The sequence below is a fragment of the Macrosteles quadrilineatus genome, unplaced genomic scaffold (assembly GCF_028750875.1).
Source record: "Macrosteles quadrilineatus isolate MER2022 unplaced genomic scaffold, UCM_ALF_1.0 Scaffold_9__3_contigs__length_116548681, whole genome shotgun sequence".
Taxonomy (NCBI): domain Eukaryota; kingdom Metazoa; phylum Arthropoda; class Insecta; order Hemiptera; family Cicadellidae; genus Macrosteles; species Macrosteles quadrilineatus.
The window spans coordinates 44,564,431-44,584,892 of record NW_026542602.1 but is presented as its reverse complement, the minus strand read 5'-3'; the positions used below and the strand labels follow the sequence as shown (position 1 = coordinate 44,584,892).

The following is a 20,462-nucleotide window of genomic DNA, read 5'->3' as shown; positions in this document are numbered from 1 at the left end:
TGTAAAATAAGGTCACAAATGAAAACTCATCAAGACCAAGCAAACTAGTTTGAATCTGATACCATACCAGCGGCATACTCTCACTATTATAGCCGTTTATTACCTCTATGTTACGATTAGTCTTTTCAGGGTGGTTGAACAAGGAGATCGAAGCTTTTACCGTGCATGAATTGCCTTCTGTGGGTATAATTCTACGTGTGTTTGAAGAAAATGTATGTAAAACCTAGCAATAGTAGTTTAGGGAATTCACAGAAGGCTGTAGACATTTTTAGAAGTCTGGCGTTTACCAGTTATATCTTGAGACAGTGAACAATGTAGGACAAATTACTATGCTAAATGGCATGTTTAAGACTGTTTCTTTATGTCCATGGTACTGTAGTTTAAGAGTTGTCCCTTATTAGTACAAACATTTCTCGCCCTTTCATACTACGATCCTGTAAAATCAAATAAACAATGTTCTGGACTACCTCAATCAAAACTCATGAATGCTTTGTGTCGACATAAATTTGTTTACAACCCTATTTGAGCTCATGCAACCCCTTACTAACATAAAGTCTATACAAACACTATTTTTAAATATATCCTTCACCTTACGATGTACTTTTAAAGGGGTTCATCCCTTAAACCGTAGAAATTTAATCACAGAAGCATATTTGGAGTATAAATTTTCCATTTTCTTGTGTTGACTACGACCGAGCTTGACTAATGATTGTATAAGTGTGGGAACCAGCTAGTATAGAGCCGAAGAAAGTAGAGAATGTGGTGCTGGTGTCAAATTTAATATAGATAATTTCATCTTGGTGGAGACTATGGAGTTATTAATTGGCAAATACCCCTCTTATAACAGGTACATAAAAATATATATTTGTTATCTATTACAAGTTATAGACTTGTGTTATTTTTGGTTTTTATTTTTCTGTTCTTTTTTGATGAATGTATTAGTGTAATAACTTGCGTTTGTTTGCAAACTGTTTTTTGCCTCGTCTTTCACTTTTAATAATTTATACTTTTATAAAAGCCAAGATTCTCTGGAATTTATCTGCGTGATTTTATTAATTATTTCTTAACGTTTATGCGAACACTGAGTCAAGGCTTTGTTTATGGAAAACAAACTACTTTAGGTTACATAACCTCATACCACACAATTTTTACCACCGAATGAATCTAGCTATTCCTTTGTTAGCAAATACTCAAAGTGTATTTCAAATCCAATAGTCATAATATTTTTTTGTCAACTGGAATTTCAGGACTGTCACCAATTTTTGACACATCAGAAGTTGGAATGGGAAGAGACAAACGATTTTGGTGTCCTTGTGGCAAGTCGTACGGACTGCAGTCGTCTCTTCTGAACCACAAGAAAGAATGTGGGCAAGATCCACAGTACAAGTGTACGTTTTGTCCTTTTGTAACATTCCGCAAAGGGAATCTGAAAAGACATGTTTATCAAAAACACGGAGCAACGGTTATTGTTATCTAGTACAGTATAACAAATTTCTACTTGTGTGAAAATCATCATTGTTAATTGTTTTGTTCAAAAGAAAAATATATTTTTCCTGTTGGTTATATTTATATCTCTTTCCACTACCTCTGAAGACAGATAATTTGAAATGGTTTGAAGAAAAGTGATTTTGTGACCATCTGATGACATTTTGAGGGTTTTTTTTGACAACTAAGTATAAATGAACATTTAATAAAACACGTGTACAAAGAAATACATACCTGTACAAATAATTACATAGCAATGAAGGAATCTCTTAAAATTTTAGTTTATAGGATATGTTTTGTTGGAGAAAAGTGTCAGTTAAGGTAAATTATTTTACATCCATGTATGCAGATCTAAACTTAGACTGTTTGACATATTTGAACAAATTGTATAATCTTGTACAGGGATGAAGTTTAATTTACCAATATGAAATGTCAAAAAGAGTTTAAATGTTCGATTTTTACCCTCGAGATGATAATTTAACTTCTTGTTGTAAAGACTGTACTCAGTGTATTTAAACCTTGTTGTAGGTGATATGAGATCCCCTCGTCCAGTTTACAGCTGTGAATGCGGCAAAACTTACAGTCTACAGTCTTCTTTGCACAATCATCGAAACCAATGCGGAAAGGAACCAAATTTCAAATGTCCTTGTTGTGATTATTGTTCTTTCAGAAAAGGAAACCTCAAAACACATTTCTTTTACAAGCATCCTGGTTCAACAGTGCAATTTCCTTATTAAGTCCACTAGCTATATTCAGTAAAGAATTTATATACTCTTGTACAAAAATATATGTTTGTACTAATTTATTGTTTCTTTATTATTGTTTAGTTTGTTTGCTTGCTAGCGTTACGCCTACAAGGAGAACTATGTTGAGTGTTTGTACTGCGTTGCTTTTCACTAATATTTATTTATCGGGCCAGCTCTTTCTTGAGCTGTATTAGCTCTTGTATTGTTTCGCTTTGTTTTATGGATAAGGCTATAGAAGCCTGGGGAAGAAAAACGTCAAACTCCTTGAAAACGTTAGGCAACCTGTAATAATTTATCCTGAGACTGCTTCTGGGTATTCACTGTGCCTCTTCTTTGTATAGTAATATCGCTTTCTTTTAATTCCAGTTGAACAATTTCTCATAACCATAGTATCATAGCCCTGTTCCATATAGGGTATATTCTGAGGTTTGATTAAATTTTGATTGAAAAGCTTAAGAGTCAGTGTGATACCAAAATGTTAGCCTACTTCAGTAGCCAGAGATATTGCAGATACTGTATTACAGATTAACCTTGTTGGCTAGCAATAGTAGTTTGGCTGTTTCTAGTAATCTGTGTCGAAAATACCTTGCTCGAAGAGTTCTCGGTCTACTTTTCGATTGTCGTTTCGGAAAGAGTGGTTGATCCCTGACAATGTTTTTTTTTTATAGGGAAAGGATGATGGGTAGGGTTGAAACATTATTGCTAAATCTAATAAGATGTAACTATTTTTATTGTCCTGACTTTTCCAATGTTTCTTGTGTTTAAAACCACACAACGTTTCTGGAGGTGGATCAACTCCTCCCATTCTTGAGTGAAATATCATTCCACATTATGTACTTACCTGAACTTACTTAAGATAATTCTTTACACATTGATTCAAACACAGTGGTGTAGTGGAGCGGGAACTATTCCAAAGAACCTATACAGGGTGATTGATGTAAGTTTGCCAGCAGTTTTATTCAAAATTTATGAGATAACTTATAAAAAATGTTAAATTGTGACTGCCTTGGATTTTTTTATTTAAAAACCTGTTGATCAAAATTAAAAAAATAATTTTAGCCGCCATTTTTTAAATTTGGCCATCAATTATGATTTTTCTAATGGAACTTATAATTTATGATAATTTTAGAATTAATAATAATAATAATAATAATAATAATAATAATAGAATTAATAATTTTAAAACTTTAATTCTTGGCATTTTTCTCTTAAGTTACACGTTTTTAAGTCACAGCATCTGTTACAACTAAGAAAAAATGACTTGCGGTGTACAATCTTAGCCATGTAGCTCCTAAACGAATAACGTTTGGATTTGTAACTGGTCAGTAACATGTACAGACTTGCAGGTTCGTTTGTTTGCGATTGTGGCAAGCAGTACTCGCACAAGAAGTCCCTGTGGAACCATCAGATGTTTGAGTGCGGAGGGAAAGTGCCTCAGTTCAAGTGTCCGGCGTGTCCGCACCTGTCTGCTCGCAAAGGCAACCTTAAGATGCACTTCCTGACACAACACAAGGACTCGGGGCTGGTCTGGCCTTATTGAAACTTTGTAACAACCGTTATGTGATAACTTTGTACCAAAGATGAGTAAATTTGTGATATGTAATTGTGTGTGTGTAATTGTGTTTTCCCCATTCTATGAATAGAGTTTTGTTGGAAAAAAGTAGCCTATAAGACGTATAAATGAACTTTGTTTATATTGGAAGGTTTAGATATTTTACTACCGTATTTAATTTTTTTAACTAGAACAGGATTCCCCCCAAGATAAACTGTCAAACAATTAAAACAAGTTTTTATCTAGTTAGCTAATAAGAAGAACTATATGATTTGATTACTTGGTTGAATGTGTTTACCTAATACTTTTATATCTTTTAATGTGTTATGACGGGTTCCAAAAAACAGATATTGCAAAACTCTAACAAAATTTCTAACAAAATAAAAAGTAACATTCTTTACACTAGAAAATATGTTTTTTTCAAGTAATAAATCTTTATACATTGGCCTATTCACTTATTATAACTGTGTACTGTATCAGAATTGAGAAGAAATAAATTTATTAAAAAATAAAAATTTATACAAAGTTTGTGCATTGACAAATCGATTCTTCAACAACTTAAATTTCTTAACAGGTGATTAGTCCTACTTTTGTGGTTAATTTTCACAGTATTAAACAAATAAAATAATCCATTCAAACTCAAGGGAGAAGTAGTAAGTTACATTTTAATCTAATAATTGAAGCCTATAATAATAATCATATATTTTTCCCAAACAATATTGTAATAATCAAACACTAAGCCATAATATAATTCAAAAATAAAATTTTCTAACCTTTAATGTACTTTATCCTTGCATTGATCTCCATTACATTTCTCATTTTCCAGAATTGTACGGAGGCAAATACCCCGAAACAGTGACTCAAGACGGAGTAACTATGTATTTGTGCAAGTGCGGAAAGACTTATCATCATAAAGCCTCTTTGTACAATCACAGGACCTATCACTGCGGAAAACAACCTCAGTTCCGCTGTCCTCACTGTCCTCATAGGACTTGGCAGCGAGGGAATCTAAGGAAACACATATTCTCCATACATAGAACTAACGATGACTTTCTCGGAGACAGCAGTCCTGCCCGAGGAAATTCCGAGAGTACAACTGAATCTCAGACTTGGAAAAGAGCACATGAGTCACACTTTGAGAACGCATCTAGTTCTATGCAAAAATAATGTCAATTGGTTAAACTGTACCTCAGGTTAACTGTATATAAAAAATATATTTTCACAATTATATTTTAATCAACCAAATATCCTAATATTTTAATATTTTTTCTAATTAGACCTAATTATTTTAATATTTTCAAACTATTTAAATACATAGGCCTATATATTTATTAATATTTAATTTTTATTCAATATTTTAAGTGAACAAAATGTTACATAATCGTTAAATTACAGTAAATTAATAATATTTTTTTTATTATTTACAGGGTGAACATGATAAAGGGCTGATCATAAAATGTGATTTTACATTAATTAAATTTGTTTTATTAAAATTAATTTTTAATTGTTTAAATTTGAAAGATTGAAATACCAATTTGAAACAGGGTTGAACAGGGGCGAGTAGGGTAATGATCTAAAAAAATATTTGCAATAGTTAAGTCTTTTCTTGGTTAGAAAATTTTAATGTGTTAATTTATGTGTGATATATAAGATTTTCAGTGTTATCCCAGTAATAAATAATAATCAAGTTTTAGTTTGATTAAAAATATTAAAAAGGATAAATTTTGGTCTAACAGGTAATTAAATAAACACTATTTTTGTTTGTTGTTAAAATGTAGGTTTTATACGTTTTAGACAAACAATTTGGGGTTGTGCACATTGCTTTAAATATATTATATTTATTTATGCACAAGTGTAAAATAAACCTTTGTTTTTTAAAATTTAATTGTTAGGTTATAGGTTTTATTATTTGTTGAGATTCTAAATTTGGATGGCCATGTAACTAAAAGTAAAATATAGTTTCAGCCAGACATATTCATACTTCTTTAGCCACCAAGAAATAATTGTTAAAAAGGAGATGAACTTTAACCTATAATGTAACCCATTCCTATATTTTCTTCTTTAGAAAATAAGAAAAAATTAATAACTAAGAAAATATAGGTTAAAATCATTTGATTCAATTGTTATTACAGGGTATATCAAATACTGTAGTGGGTTTTCTTATGGTAGTTATAGTAAGTTATCTACAAAAAATGTGTGTGTGTATTGAGGAAAGAGAAAAATACATATTGTTGATTGTTTCTTATACATTTTATTGATACCTTTGCAAAGTTTTCAGTTTAGTAATGACTCAAAATAATCATTAAAAATATTTTTTTGCCCAAGTCTTATTTTATGGTTTGCAAAAGTCTACAAAATTCAGTGCATTGTATTTCTATTGTATTAATCTTTTAAAATACTAAAACAATAAAAAAATAAAAAGGAAAATTCTAATTGAAATTTGTAATTAAAACTTCAGATAATAAATAAAATTTATTGCAAATTTTGTTTCTGTACTAGCACTAATGTTGTTGATAATCCACGGATCAATTCAATCTGCTTTTAAAATTTGCACATATGTACTTTACCCAAAGAATTTTTTTTACTCGTGTACGTGCAGAAATTGGTTGAACATTTTCTAAGAGCTGGAAACATAGAAAAGCAAGAATCCCATAGATCCTGTTCGTATTGACCTCCACATTAGAAAAAAAGATAATTCATGAGTTTTTTATCAACCATATACTTTGAAGGATCACTTCATTTTGAGTTTAAACATTGAACACCCACTTTGGATTAATTTAGAATGGTGACATCATTATCATCACTTTATCCGAATTTATTTGATTGAATATAATATCGAATCACATTTTAAAATTGGGAATAAAAATGCATGATGATCGGTTTTTGTGCTTTAGTGTGTTTTATTTTTGATTGATCATCAGTTGCTTTTTCAGTGGTTATTATTGTACTTTTTTCTCATGCTGTATTTTAAATTCACAATTCATTCACACATTTAACACAGTTTCATTTTACGTGTAAATGCTTTTTATTTAAGTATTAGCATAGATAAAAGGAGTATAGACATGTCTATACTCCTTTTATCTATGGTATTAGCAAATATATCATCTGGTATATTTTTGAGTCAGGTTATTTACTATTAAGTCCTAATGAAAAATTTAAATGATGAAAAAACACTTTAGATGAGGCTTATAAGTTTTAAATATTAAAAAAAGTGATAGGCCATCACAAAATCTTAAAAACCATCCATTATGGAATCGGTTCATTCAAAGTAAATCAGCTCAAAAACTAAAACACTTATTTTGAAATTAGCTCTACACCTTTTTTATGCTTCAATTCACCACATATTACCTTTTCTTAAGATTTCTAATTATTGCACCAATGTCCTAAGAAGTAAGATGAATTTCAATCTAACTCTTTATTAAATCTTCTTTAAAAATTGTAAATACCTACACATCTCTCATAAAATTCCAATCCAATACAAAATTTCATAAAAATTCAATTCACCTTCCATTACAAACAATTCCATCATCACATATCCCACACAACCTCCATCCTAGAAAATTCCATTACAGTAGACTCCCTCTTATCCAGACACCTTTTAACCGGACATTGGTTTAACTGGACTACACTCGGCAGAAATGACATCTCTTTAACCGGACAATTTTTATCAGCACATTGGTTTAACCGGACTAGATTGGCGGGAAGTAGGCAAGGCAGTACTAAAACAAATTTTCTTGTGTGAAAGATTTAAGACCAGTGATCACTTGCCTAAATACAATGCTCTCCTGAATTTAAGTAGAATAACAGTCCGTTTTAACGAGTTTTTGGGTCCGTCGGTTTAACCGGAAAACCCGTTATCTGGACTGGCCTCGGTCCCGAGGAGTCCGAATAAGAGGGAGTCTACTGTACTTCACACTTTATTACACATTTAATTATAGTAAGATATCCTTTCAAAAGCTTTTGTTTTTCAGACTTGCTTTTCTGGCAGAATGCTACTCCCAAACCTCGTTTGAAAATGTCCACTGCTAACAACTCAGCAGACAACCGTTGTGAACTCTGCGGCAAATGGTTTGAACAGGTGGAATCGCTGCGGAAACACAAGCAGGCCTACTGCGGAAAAGAAGCAAAATACGCATGCTTGTATTGCCCTTACAAATCCATTATGAAGGGCAACTTGAAGCGTCATATGGTAGTGAAACATCCTGAACAACCTCTTCCTTTAGATATTTTTAGTAAAAAATAAATTTGTTTTAGGACTTTTTTTGTTCACAGCAATTGATTTTAGACTAGTAACGCATGTTCCTTTGAAAAAGGTCTTGACGAGTCTATTATATTTAATTTCTAAGGCTTTGGATAACCATTGTACTGTTTTTTTTTTTTTTTTTTTTTTTTTTTTTGGGAGGCAGCTTTTTATTGTTGGTATTTGAAAGCACAAAAATATGTCAAATAGGCCTAACACATGTAATAATATATTTACACTTTGTTTACTCACAAGACTGTAAATACATAATAGGCTATAAAAGATGGTAAGTGTCCAACCAAAATCGATCACCATTTACCATCTTTTATATGTATTTAACATCTTGTGAGTAAATAGTATAAGTGTAAATATATAAATTACAAGTGTTATTTGACGTATTTTTTGTGCGTCCAGGTAATTAAATAAAACATACAATGCTGGTAAAGAAGTTGTTTTGTTTGTATTTGTGTTGAGTCTTCTAGCTTTAAGATAAACCAAAGTATTTCGGTCTGAATTAAGTTTTAAGATTTGTTTTATTCATCATTTTGGGAAATAAATAATTGTTGATAAATTTGTTTATGATTACTTAACCCAATTTACTTGTGTGGATTCTTGGTGCTCATTATTTTACACAAAAAAATGTTCTGCTTTGTCAGCAGCATAGCACTCTTGTAACTTGACCATCAAGATTACTGCAATCCAGCTGGCTTTAATGTACTCCAGCTGTCTTTGCCTGTCCCTATTGTAAACAACGACTTTCTGGTCTAAAAAGATTAAGGTAGCCTAATAATCTGCTTAGTGTGTAGTGAGGAAAAAAGGTTTGCACATTAGAAAGACTATGGTATTTTACAGTAGGCTATACACTTTTTCACAGTCCGATTGAAATTTCTTTTCCTAAAACTTGGTCATAATTTATGGAAATAGAACACAGTACAACCTCATAACTCAACTGTAACTGGCAAAAAGGTTGAACCATCAAGATACCATTCCAATTAGTGAATTTGAGACAGCCAAATTTCCTGCAAAAAGTTAACAGCCAATAATAAAAGGAAATAATTGCAGTCTAAGATCAATGACCTTTTGTGTGTAATTTTTAAGAGCCAGTTGCAATGTTTCAATTTCCAATCACCAGTTGCCAGTACTTTTGTACTGAAGTTCAGTGTTGTGTGGGATTCTACCTGTACGTACTATAAAAATATTAGCATACAGTACATCACAGAGAAGTAAAGTACAAAGAAAACTTGCTTATGAAACTACCTTGAGCTTCAGTTCTAGGATGTTGTGTGGGAAATATACTTGTCACGAGCAAGAAAAAGCCCAAGAAGCAATCACTTTGTGGGAATTTCTATCGCACAGGGTTTTCCTCGTTTAAGTAAATGGGGGGGGGGGGGGGAATTGGAGTTCGTCCTAGACACCACTTAAGTGTACCATTAAATGTTTTTCTCTGCCTATTACTTCTCTGTGAGTACATACAATTTCTTTTAAGGTATTACTTTTAGAGATGGGATCTAGATGGATTACAGCAGGCTCCAGATTATTTAGGTTATTGTATCTATTTCTCAGTAGTGTAGCTAAAAGCAAGTTTTCCAAGGAACTATGTTTGTATTTTACTATCCAGCAGACTTTACATGTGTTAATTGCAGAAAACTGGAAATCTCTTCAGTGGTGTAGTATGAAGATCTCTGGGATTTACCAGTGTGATTGTGGAAAGAGTTACCAGCACCAAGCGTCGCTGTACAACCATAAGACTTATCACTGCGGGAAAGAAAAGCGATTTGCTTGTAACCTGTGTAGTTATCGAGGACCTAGGAAGGACACATTGAAGAGGCACATGGTCACCATTCATTCCGACAACTTTATAAATCTTGAGACTGTATTTCCTGAGAAGAAACCACTGAAAAGGGTTTCATAGATTTGTTTGAGTTTGCATATTTGCAATAGCATTCATCGTTAAATTTTCATTTGTTTAATCACATTTTACATTTTTTGTGTTGAATTTGATGTTAAATTTTTAGTTTTTCTTCAGTTAAAGAAAATTGAAGTCACGTAAAATTTTTCCGCATTCATATATGTGATAGGCCTATATTTTCTTTTATTTTTGAACCAAAGTTTGACAAGCAAAAATTTGAAATTGAGTTTTGCTAAACAATGTAGGGCTACTATTCACTACTAAAGTTTGTGTGGCTTAATTTTTTGGGGGCCAAGTTGTGCAAATGTTTTGTGCTATAAAATATTTTGGTTGGAAAAGTCAAATTACAATTATTTAGCCTAGATATTACTATTAATAAAAGTTGATGTTGCCTTCACACTCTATTTCTTGTTGAAATGTATATAAAAATGTGGCCTAAAAATGTTTGAACTTTTCCTTCCTTATCATGGTAGAATTCCTTGCAAACCAATAGACTTGTTGTTAGTTGTAATTATTATAAATATAAGATCCAAGTTTAAATAGCACTTAAATTTCTTGCTATCATAGTATGTCAAGTTACGTAAATGCATCTAAAGAATAAGTATGATAAAATCTGCCAACATTTTTTACTAACTTTTTATAGAGATATTACCAAAGTTCTTGATACATTGGGATTTCTATATGTGATTATGAGTACGTCTTGACTAAAGTAATAATTAATCTTTGGTAATGAAGCCCATTCTATAGGTAGGCATTATTTAACACAATGGGGTTAATAGGACTACTGAAGTGTCACCAATTACCTTGGTAGTAGATTAGTGAGAGTGTCCTTTCATTTTTATCAGAATTGGTTAAAACAGGTGAATTAAAAAACAATCCCGCTTATACAGTAGTGTCTTTCTATGTAATAGCGAGCATCATGATTAATCTTGATAATAAATGGCTTAGAATACCGCATTATTTTTGTTACGTTGTTTGAACTATAAGAAGGCGAGTGAAATAACACTGATCTTGCCCTCCCATTAACAGCGACTGGACGAGGAAGTAATAGATGACAAAAATAATAGTATTGTTTACCTTTTACAGAAAATCTAAAGAACGTTCCTGACTTTCCCATTTTCCGGTTTTAGTTCATTCTACACTCACGAAGGCTTGAAGACCTAAATATGTCTTTTTTTAAATTGTGTACAATTAATTTCTAAGTCTCAAAAAATCTATTTTAGGCCAAATTCAACATTTTAAAACAAAAAATCTGTATCAAAAATTTGTATATGTTATGAATTTGGATTGACTTGCAGATTTGGCATCCTTACTGACCAGCTTGAGCAAGAAGAGTAACAACGGTCAGTTTCGGTGTGATTGCGGCAAAACTTACCTTCATCAAAGTTCATTGTACAACCACAAGACTTACCATTGTGGCAAGGAAAGGCAGTTCGGCTGCATGTATTGCCCTTACAGATCTTCTCAGAAGGGAACTCTTAAACGTCATGTGTGCGGAAAACACCCGGAAAAACTGTTGTATCCGCAGTTAAGTGGGGATGTGTTAACCCCGACAGATTTGACTCCTCAAAGGTCCCCGCTGGAACTAACTAAGTGAACTAGTGTCGGGTTCATTTGTACAGTAGAATCTCGATTAAAAATCTCTCACGGGGATCATCAATGTTGACTTTGTTAGAGGTTCAAAAAAACTTGTGATTAAGGGTAAAAAAATGTCAAGGGTGTTTGAAAATTACACTGTCAATTCGACTTGTTCTCCTAATATTATTAGGTTCTCCTAATAACATGTGTATTAGGTTCTCCTAATACGTTCTGTTATATTGTTGAACTTTTACTGGATCTTTTTTTGTATCTTTTTCTCAGCTGGTTTATATTTTCGCAAACCTCAGCTGTCGAGCTATTATTTTTAAAGATAGGTTTAAGTTTAGGGCATAGATTTATTCCCCTAAAACCTCCTACATTTTTTGAATGGAGTATAGAAAAAACTTGTTTCAACAAAAGTATATGCCTTTTCTTTTGTTTATTTGCAGACTTTAATTTCTATTGAAAAATACAAATCATCTGTGTATGGTTTATTTCCTACTTTTTACTTTACAAAAAATTCCTTACATTTTACGTTTTACTCTTGGACTTTTTGTTAGCTACAACAGTTAAACTTTGATGAATACTTTTATAATATTATTTATGTAAATGATTTTTTTTAGAGTACTCGTACTTTAAATATATTCTGTAATATTTACATAATTAATACAGTTGAAAATTAAGAATACTCATCTCTTAAATAACCAAAGTTTCTTTTATAACAATTTATGATAAATTAATATCATCACAGCTTAATGCAACATTGATTCCGTAATAATGTGCAACATATCATATTGTACTAGGAAAAGCCTTTTTCAGATAGCAGTTCCTTATGGACAGGGACAAGTAAAGACGCCAAATATGTTTGTAAAGAATGTGGAAAGTGCTACCTCCACTATGCTTCGCTTTATAACCATAAGAAATACCACTGCGGTATTCAACCCAAGTTCTCCTGCCCATATTGTGAATATCGGTCATGCCAAAGAGGGAACCTGAAGAGACATATTTACTTTAAGCATCCAACGCTCTATCGTCAGAACGCCACTGACTAGTGAATGCCCATGTGATGTTAAAAATCAACTAGGTTTTTCTAATGTTAGGTTGCACGTACCTTGAGGGTAATTGATTTGTATTATCATTTTCTATTTGTATTAGCATCGTTTTTGCAATTGTTACTTAAAATGTTAATTAAAATGTTTAACCCTGTGATAATTAAAGTATAAAACAATTTTGTTTGGTTGATTCTTTCTAAATCCTTATTGATTTTGCTAATGCATTTGAAGAAATTAAATGTCTTCCGAGGGAATTTTCTAACTGCTTCATTGGCTCTAGATTTGTATCATAGGAACAAGTAAATGTTTATGGTTTTAACATTAATTTTACTCCTGATAATGATTCATACAGTATTAATTTGTCTCGTAATTTGGTCATTTCAGTAATCATTAGACACTTCAAAGACCAGGAGGATTTGGATAAACCTTTTGCGTGCAGTTGTGGAAAATCATACAAGTTAAGGTCTTCATTAACCAACCATAAGGCTCAATGCGGCTTGCCAAAGCAATACTGCTGCCCATACTGTGAATACAAAGCACAGTATAAAGGGAACTTGAAAAAACACGTCGGAGCAAAACATATGGAGAACTTCCAACAGTTTCTATCTAAAAAATAAACATGTGCTTTTTAAAAAATTACTGACTTTGAAATAATTTGTAAACATTGTTTTGTTTTTTACTGAGATGATATTATACCAATAAATGTGTGAACCATTGTAACATTTAATTTTAAACCTCTTTAAACTTAAATGACTAGAAACTGCAAATTTCTAATGATAATGGACAGGGGACATGCAAATTTCTAACAGATATGGAGTTCAGGGTAACAATCATAATGATGTGTTTAAGAAATATAAAGTTTATAATTAATTTACTTCAACTATCATACACTACAGTAATATTCTCCAAAGAGGCGATTTGGTATTTTGGGGCACAATTTTGTTTTTCAGAAAATGAATTTTATAAGCTTGATTAACATAGCCTATTTGGGTGACCACTCAAATCCAAGGACTCTGCCCAAAAAAATAAATTATTGCCATTAGGCCTACATTTTTAAAATTTACTTTAGAAAATCTTACATGAGAAGAGATTTTACAAAATACATTTTTTACTCCCAGTTTGCACTTAATCATATGTAATTACATTTCTATCGTACCTCTTGAAACTTAAGTTTCTACTTTGCACCACTACATAAAACTCCCTTGATACACTGCAATTTAGCTGCAAAAAATGTAAAATCCAATTTATTCTTGCCACACCTGAATCATTACTATGAACCGAACCTTAGCCTCTTGTTGTTTTAGGTCAAAAAGTGTTTGCATGTGTGTGCGGCAAAACTTACTCCCATGCAGCTTCTCTGTACAACCACAAGACGTATCATTGCGGAAAACCTCCGCAGTTCCGATGTCAGTGTTGCTCTTACCGCAGCAACTATAAAGGCAACCTGAAGAAACATATGTTGATGATGCATCCCTCGGATATTAACACTCTTGTTGCAAGCTTAAATAAAATTATTTAAAAAATTTTCAATTGTTTTTATCCCAAGTCAACGATTTACTTAACAGTTGTAGAAATTTTCTCCAGTGAAATGTTGATTATACATCACAGTGTTAAATTAAGTGTAGCAGGGTTACGTACATTTAAGGTTGATTATTTTATTTTAAAGATTAAATAAAAAAGATGTATAAAATACCAGTGATCCAGTTTGTTCCAATCTCTAAGAAAACCAAACACATTTAAGACCTTTTAAAATGGAAAACTGGATTGAAGGTCATATTAGCTTTTCTTTCTAAAGACTTGTAATATTTATTCCATAACTTCTAACAACTCTTTGACTTGGCTATAATTTATTAATAAATCTTAAGCTGTTACAGTTTGTGACTACAAATTTAATTTACCATGTTTTTACAACACAATTTGGCAAAAATTGTTTCAAAACTGAATCAATAAATTGAATTTTCCAAAGACTACTGAACATAATGAATTCCACGACTTATTGAAATTAGGACACATATTTTTATCCTTGGTATATTCTTAAATAATTATTATAAGCTTATCCTTGGTTCAAATTTGCTTGCTAATACAACCCATATTTAGACCTAAACTAGCCTTAAACCGAGTCATTTGAATTTTTTTTCCAATAAAAATCTCGATCTATAGAAAAAAAACCTAAACTTTTTGGAATGTCAGTAGCCTAAATGGGTTATATCAAAATTGTAATAACTATCGGTTTTAAAATTTTAATTAGCTTTACAAAATTATGATCAGTTCCAAGTGATCTGGTATGTTTTAAAACGTTTATATTAGCTCGCTTTCTTTTCTGTTCGGTAGAAATTTCGCAATCAATTTTAAACTAACTTCCCGATGTGCTAGAGACTTGAAACTTGAAACATAGCTCACAAAAGGATGACAATGCAATACTATATCATTTTATTTTCATATTTTCCATGGGCTACGCCCCATGGGCTTCAAAATTTTCATTATTTACGTTTTGGAAGAATGTAGCCTAAATATATCAAATGAAGTCAGCTGTAAATACTTTAATTTGACAGTTTGTTCAAAGAGCAGAGGTACAGGTCCTGTTTCCCAGAGATTCAAAAGTTTAAGGATTAAGAGTAGCCAACAACATCTAAATACAGTTAAAAAGGTTTTGGTTACATTTTAACTGGCTATATAAAATAGATTTAATATATTTACACATTAAAGAATAAAAAATGTAAAAATTATCTATAGGCTAAATAAAAAAAAAAATTATAATACCATGTTTTTAAACAAAATAATAAGTAGAAAACTATTTATAAATATGTAGAGAGAATAAATACTTGTAAGATTTAAAACAAATAAAGTGGGGTGCATACAATAATAATAGTTCAATAGGTGAAGATAATAATTTTAAATTAGCTATTGCATGCCCACCTTTTTCGCTTGAAATCTTACAAGTATTTATTATCTCCACATATTTATAAATTGTTTTCTACTTTTCAGTTTGTTTAAAAACGCAGTGTTTAAAAAGTTTTTTAAAATTTATATTTCATGTAATGTGTGGCTTTATGATGAAAGATTTTTTGACTTTCCTACAGGATCAGTGTTTCAATGGAAGAAGCCTCAAAATTTGAAGTATGTCTGTGAATGTGGTAAAATCTACTCACACACGGCATCTTTGTACAATCATAAAACTTACCACTGTGGAAAACTGCCTCAATTCTCCTGCCCGTACTGTCCCTTGAAAACTGCACGGAAAGGAAATTTGAAAAGTCATTTAGCTTTAAAACATCAGCAACAGTTGCAAGATAGTAAAACTGTGAAAGTTTCTAGTGGAGCTCCAAGCATTTTCACTTAGCTTTAATTTTTTTAGATTTGTGAAATTCTTACCCAATATACATTGGAGTTAAAAATAAGTGAAGCATTTTTTGTTTGATATTGGGCAAAGGAGGTTCAACAGACAATGTTGGTTTTTGTGAGATGTTACATAATGTTTAAGATAACGTTTCAAATTAGTTGTTTATAAAATACCATTATTATAAAAATCTAGCGTTTTTCATTTTTTACCTGACTTATCTTTTTCCCTTTCAATCCTCACTCTTATATTCATCTTTGCCTTCATCAATCTGTTTAAACTCAATTACAAGTTATTTGTTAAGGCCACAACGAACTCTGGTTTTCACCATTCTTTAAGTTTTTGAAAACACTTCAAAACGAAGTGTCACTAAAAATGGGGAATTACATTTAAAAGTTTTGAGTGCCCCCCCAAAAGGGGGACTTTGGGGGCAACTAAAAATGATTCAATGTAAACCCCCATCAAGTGACACCTCACTTTGAAGTGTTTGCAAAAACTTAAAGAATGGTGAAAACTAGACGCTATCTCTTCTCTATTCAAAATGGTAACCAATATTACCATTACGACCCAATTTTACCATTGATTTTCCACAACATTTGATGGGCTACCATTTTGGATAGAGAAGAGATAGCGACCTCTAGTTTTCACCATTCTTTAAGTTTTTGTAAACCCTTCAAAATGAGGTGTCACTTGCAGGGGGTTTACATTTAAAATATGTGAGTTGCCCCCCAAATCCCCCCTTTTGGGTGGACACTCAAAAATTTCAAAATCATAAAATGAAACTTCCTGCTAAGATTGCACGACCACCTAAAGGATATCTCTGTAATATTACTTGGAAAAATATTAGATGGGGGGGGGTCTTGACTTTTTATTCACCCTGTATTCAGTAGTCATAAGATAACAGGTATAGATGTTGGGTGATATTTTCCTATGCCTTCAGTTTCCTTAAGTGAGAAATATTGTGATATTATTGACAAAGATGTAATTTGTTTGCATTCAGAAATGCAAAAAGACAGTTGCCTAGTGTTTCTTTTTTTGTCTCTTTCTTAGTATTTATATTAGGCCTAGTTAAGATTTAAAAGAGTTAATGTGCAACATAATTATAATTTTCAGACAAACAATAATCAGTTTTTCTTATAATATCAACAATACACAATGCAAAATAAATTAAATGGTTAATTTACATCTTCCAATTATTCAATTTTTAGCCATTTTTAATGATTTCTTACTTTTTGTTATAACCAGTAATTTTTTTGTAATTATATTTGGATCAGATAAGCTGTTTTTAAGACTCAATCCAATTAGTGAACTTGACATTTAACATTATTTTAACATGCACAAATTGTAGTTACTGTATTGGATTTACCTAAAACTATACAGAATTATGACCAATCTATTTCTCAGTTTTAAATTCATGATATAAGTAATTAGGTTTAAATAAATAAGGAACCTGTTTTGATTGTAAACTTGTCAACAAACTCATATCCATCTGGTTTAACTAATCAGAATAAGTATTTGTTTAAGGTATTTTTACTTTATTACTACCTATTCTTATGGTACCTTAAGTATTTTGCACATATCTGTAACCAGTATGGAATCGATACAAAAAGTGCCTTTTATGTTTTTCCCTGATTATCCAGGTTTTATCTTCATTTTACTAATATTGAGAGATTTGTTAGTTTACTAAACACAAAAACGCATTGCTTATAGAAACTTACTTTAGTTTTCTACTGTTATCTAAGTAGGTAACTGTATTTATTCAATGTTGTGGTTCACGATTCCTATATGTTACAACTGATTGACAATACAGATGCCATCATTTGCGGCCAAATTTAGGTTGTAAGGAACTTAAAACATATAAACAAATACCGTAGACTTTCTAATCAGCCAGTTATTTCCTTTGCTCTGTCATCCCCACTTTTGGTTGTGCCATTGAACTTAAGTTTAACGATACAATTATTAATTGAATGTGTTATGCGAAGTGCCCTCCTTTGTACCACTAATTCCAAACCTTTTATGGATCCTTTAAGATGTCATACCTTCTGTACCACATCGGCCTCCACATAGATAGTTATGTAATTGTAATTCATAGATTCAAAACTGACCTGTTTGGTCATCATATACTTAAGAACCATCCTGATGTTTTATATTTTCCGCTTAAAGTTATATAAAAAAAAATCTACAACATTGATTTAATATTTTTTTTTATAGAACCATCGGCATTGAATGTGGAAAGCTTGACTTCATTGAAAAAGGAGAAGAAGCGAGTGGGTGCGTTCTGCAATGACAGTGGGGACGGATCTGTTGTCAACAGTACAGTAGTTCACAAAGATAATTGTCCGAAGCAAGGAGTTGTCGAGCTGTACATTTGTTGGTGTGGAAAGTTCTTGCCGTCCCAAAAGGCTATGGACCTCCACCAAATAGTGTGTGAAAATCAAGAATTGATATGTGAAAAGTGTAAGATGACTTTTAAAACTGAAAAAACTCTCATTCTCCATAGTAACTTTTGTAAGTTCAGGCAAAATGAATTGGTTTGCATATGTGGAACACCGTGTAAAAACAAGCAAGGTTTGAGCTACCATAAAAGATTCTGTATATTTTTCAGTTTGAAAAATAAAGATAACCCAGATGGTAAAATCAGTGAACAGGAAGACATTAAGTCATTGGGCACAAATAAAAAAGAAGATGTAAAGTCAGTGAACATGATTAAAAAAGAGGACGTTAAGTCACTAAGTACAATTGAAAAGAAGGATGTTAATTCAGTAAGTAAAAGTAAAGAAGAGAAGCAGGGAGATACAGAATTAGTTGGTGCCAACTTGAGTGATGCCTGGGACAGTGATGATGATAGTAAAGTTAATGATGACAATTCAACAAACCCTTCAGAAATAGTGAGTAAAATCACTGAAGACTTTAATGATTGGTCTACACCAACAAAAGAAGTTGAACACGTGAATTCTGTCCTTGTGTTTCAAGATGACGGGAGTTCTGACGATGAAGAGGAATATTGTCGACATATTCCCTCCATATAATTAATATAGATTATAGAATAAAAACATTCTATCGATAAAAAGATTAATAAATCTTTGCCATTTCAAAAAGATGAAACCCATTGAAAAGGAATAAAGTTAAGGAATAACAGTTATAAATACGACTAAGGAAGCAGACAGATCAAATCCTTTAACACACTTCCACAAACTACTGGACCCAGCAAACATTATTATGTCTAAAACATATTTTTGTATTTGGTCAATACTGGTACTAAAGTGTTCAGAAGATAACCATACAGTAGTCATACTTAACATGCATAGATGTTGGGTGAAATGTTCCTGTGCCTTCAGTTTCCTTAAGTGAGGAATATTGTGATATTATTGACAAGATGTCATTTGTTAGCATTCAGAAATGCAAAAAGATAGTTGTGTTTCCTTTTTTCTGTCTTAGTATTTATATATTACATAGTTAAGATTGAAAAGTTAGTTAATGTACAACAGAATTATAATTTTCAGACAAACGATAATCAGTATTTTTAGTAATATCAACAATACACAATGCAAAATAAATTAAAAGATTAATTTGTTTTACTAATATAACATTTTCAATTTTTGTAACTTCTAACCATTTTTAATGATTTCTTACTTTTTGTTATAACCAGTAAAATGTTGGCAGTAATTATATTTGAATCAGCTGTTTTTAAGGTTCAATCTAATTAATGGATTTATATAACAGCATTCAACGTTGTTTTAACATGATCAAAATTGTATAGTTCGGCCGCTTAGAAAACGACCTGCGCGCTAATGCTAAACCAATGCTAGAGGAGGTCGCTTTCTAAGCGGCTGAACTATAGTTACTGTATTGGATTAAAAACCTTTACAGAATTATGAACAATCTATTTCTCTGTTTGAAATTCTGTTTGTAATTAGGTTTAAATAAATAAGGTACCTGTTTTGATTGTAAACTTGTCAAAAAACTCATATCCACCTGTTTAAACTGATCAGAATGTGTATTTGATTATGGCATATTTACTTAATTACTATTCTTTAAGTACCTATAAGTATTTTGTACATTTGTGTAACCAGTATGGAACCAATACATAAAAGTGCCTTTTATGTATGTGCCTGATTATTCCAGGTTTTATCTTCAAATTACTAATATTGAGAGATTTGTTAGTTTACTATACACAAAAACACATTGCTTATAGAAACTTACTTTAGCTTTCTACTGTTATCTAAGTAGGTACTGTATTTATTCAATGTTGTGGTTCACGATTCCTATATGTTACAACTGATTGACAATACAGATGCCATCATTTGCGGCCAAATTTAGGTTGTAAGGAACTTAAAATTAGGTCTTTAGATAAACTGTTGGTTTTTAAAACCACTTTACCCATGTTAACTGTTAAGTTACCTATGTTAATCCTTGTCATATACATTTGTTCATTAGATTTTATATCCTTTGTTTTTATACATTTTCTATCATTTATATTCCAATTGTTAGTATTATTCAGTATTAGTCAGTATTATTTTCTTTTTATTTAGAAGTATATGTTTATTTTGGTTTTCACCCTTA

The 20,462-nt window shown here is 31.5% G+C and overlaps 1 protein-coding gene across 3 annotated transcripts in view; it reads left to right on the top strand.

Moving 5' to 3' along the window:
- Positions 1 to 20,462, top strand: part of LOC129002925 (longitudinals lacking protein, isoforms A/B/D/L-like) — a 111,144-nt gene that overhangs the window by 25,846 nt on the left and 64,836 nt on the right. The window contains exon 4 of one of the 3 annotated variants that reach the window (XM_054431051.1): positions 7,755 to 8,060. The exons of the other annotated variants lie outside the window; for them this stretch is intronic. Within the exon in view, the coding sequence (XP_054287026.1) occupies positions 7,755 to 8,026 (272 nt within the window). The 3' untranslated portion in view covers positions 8,027 to 8,060. Of the gene's footprint in view, positions 1 to 7,754; positions 8,061 to 20,462 lie in introns of those variants that run through there. 3 annotated transcript variants of the gene reach the window in all.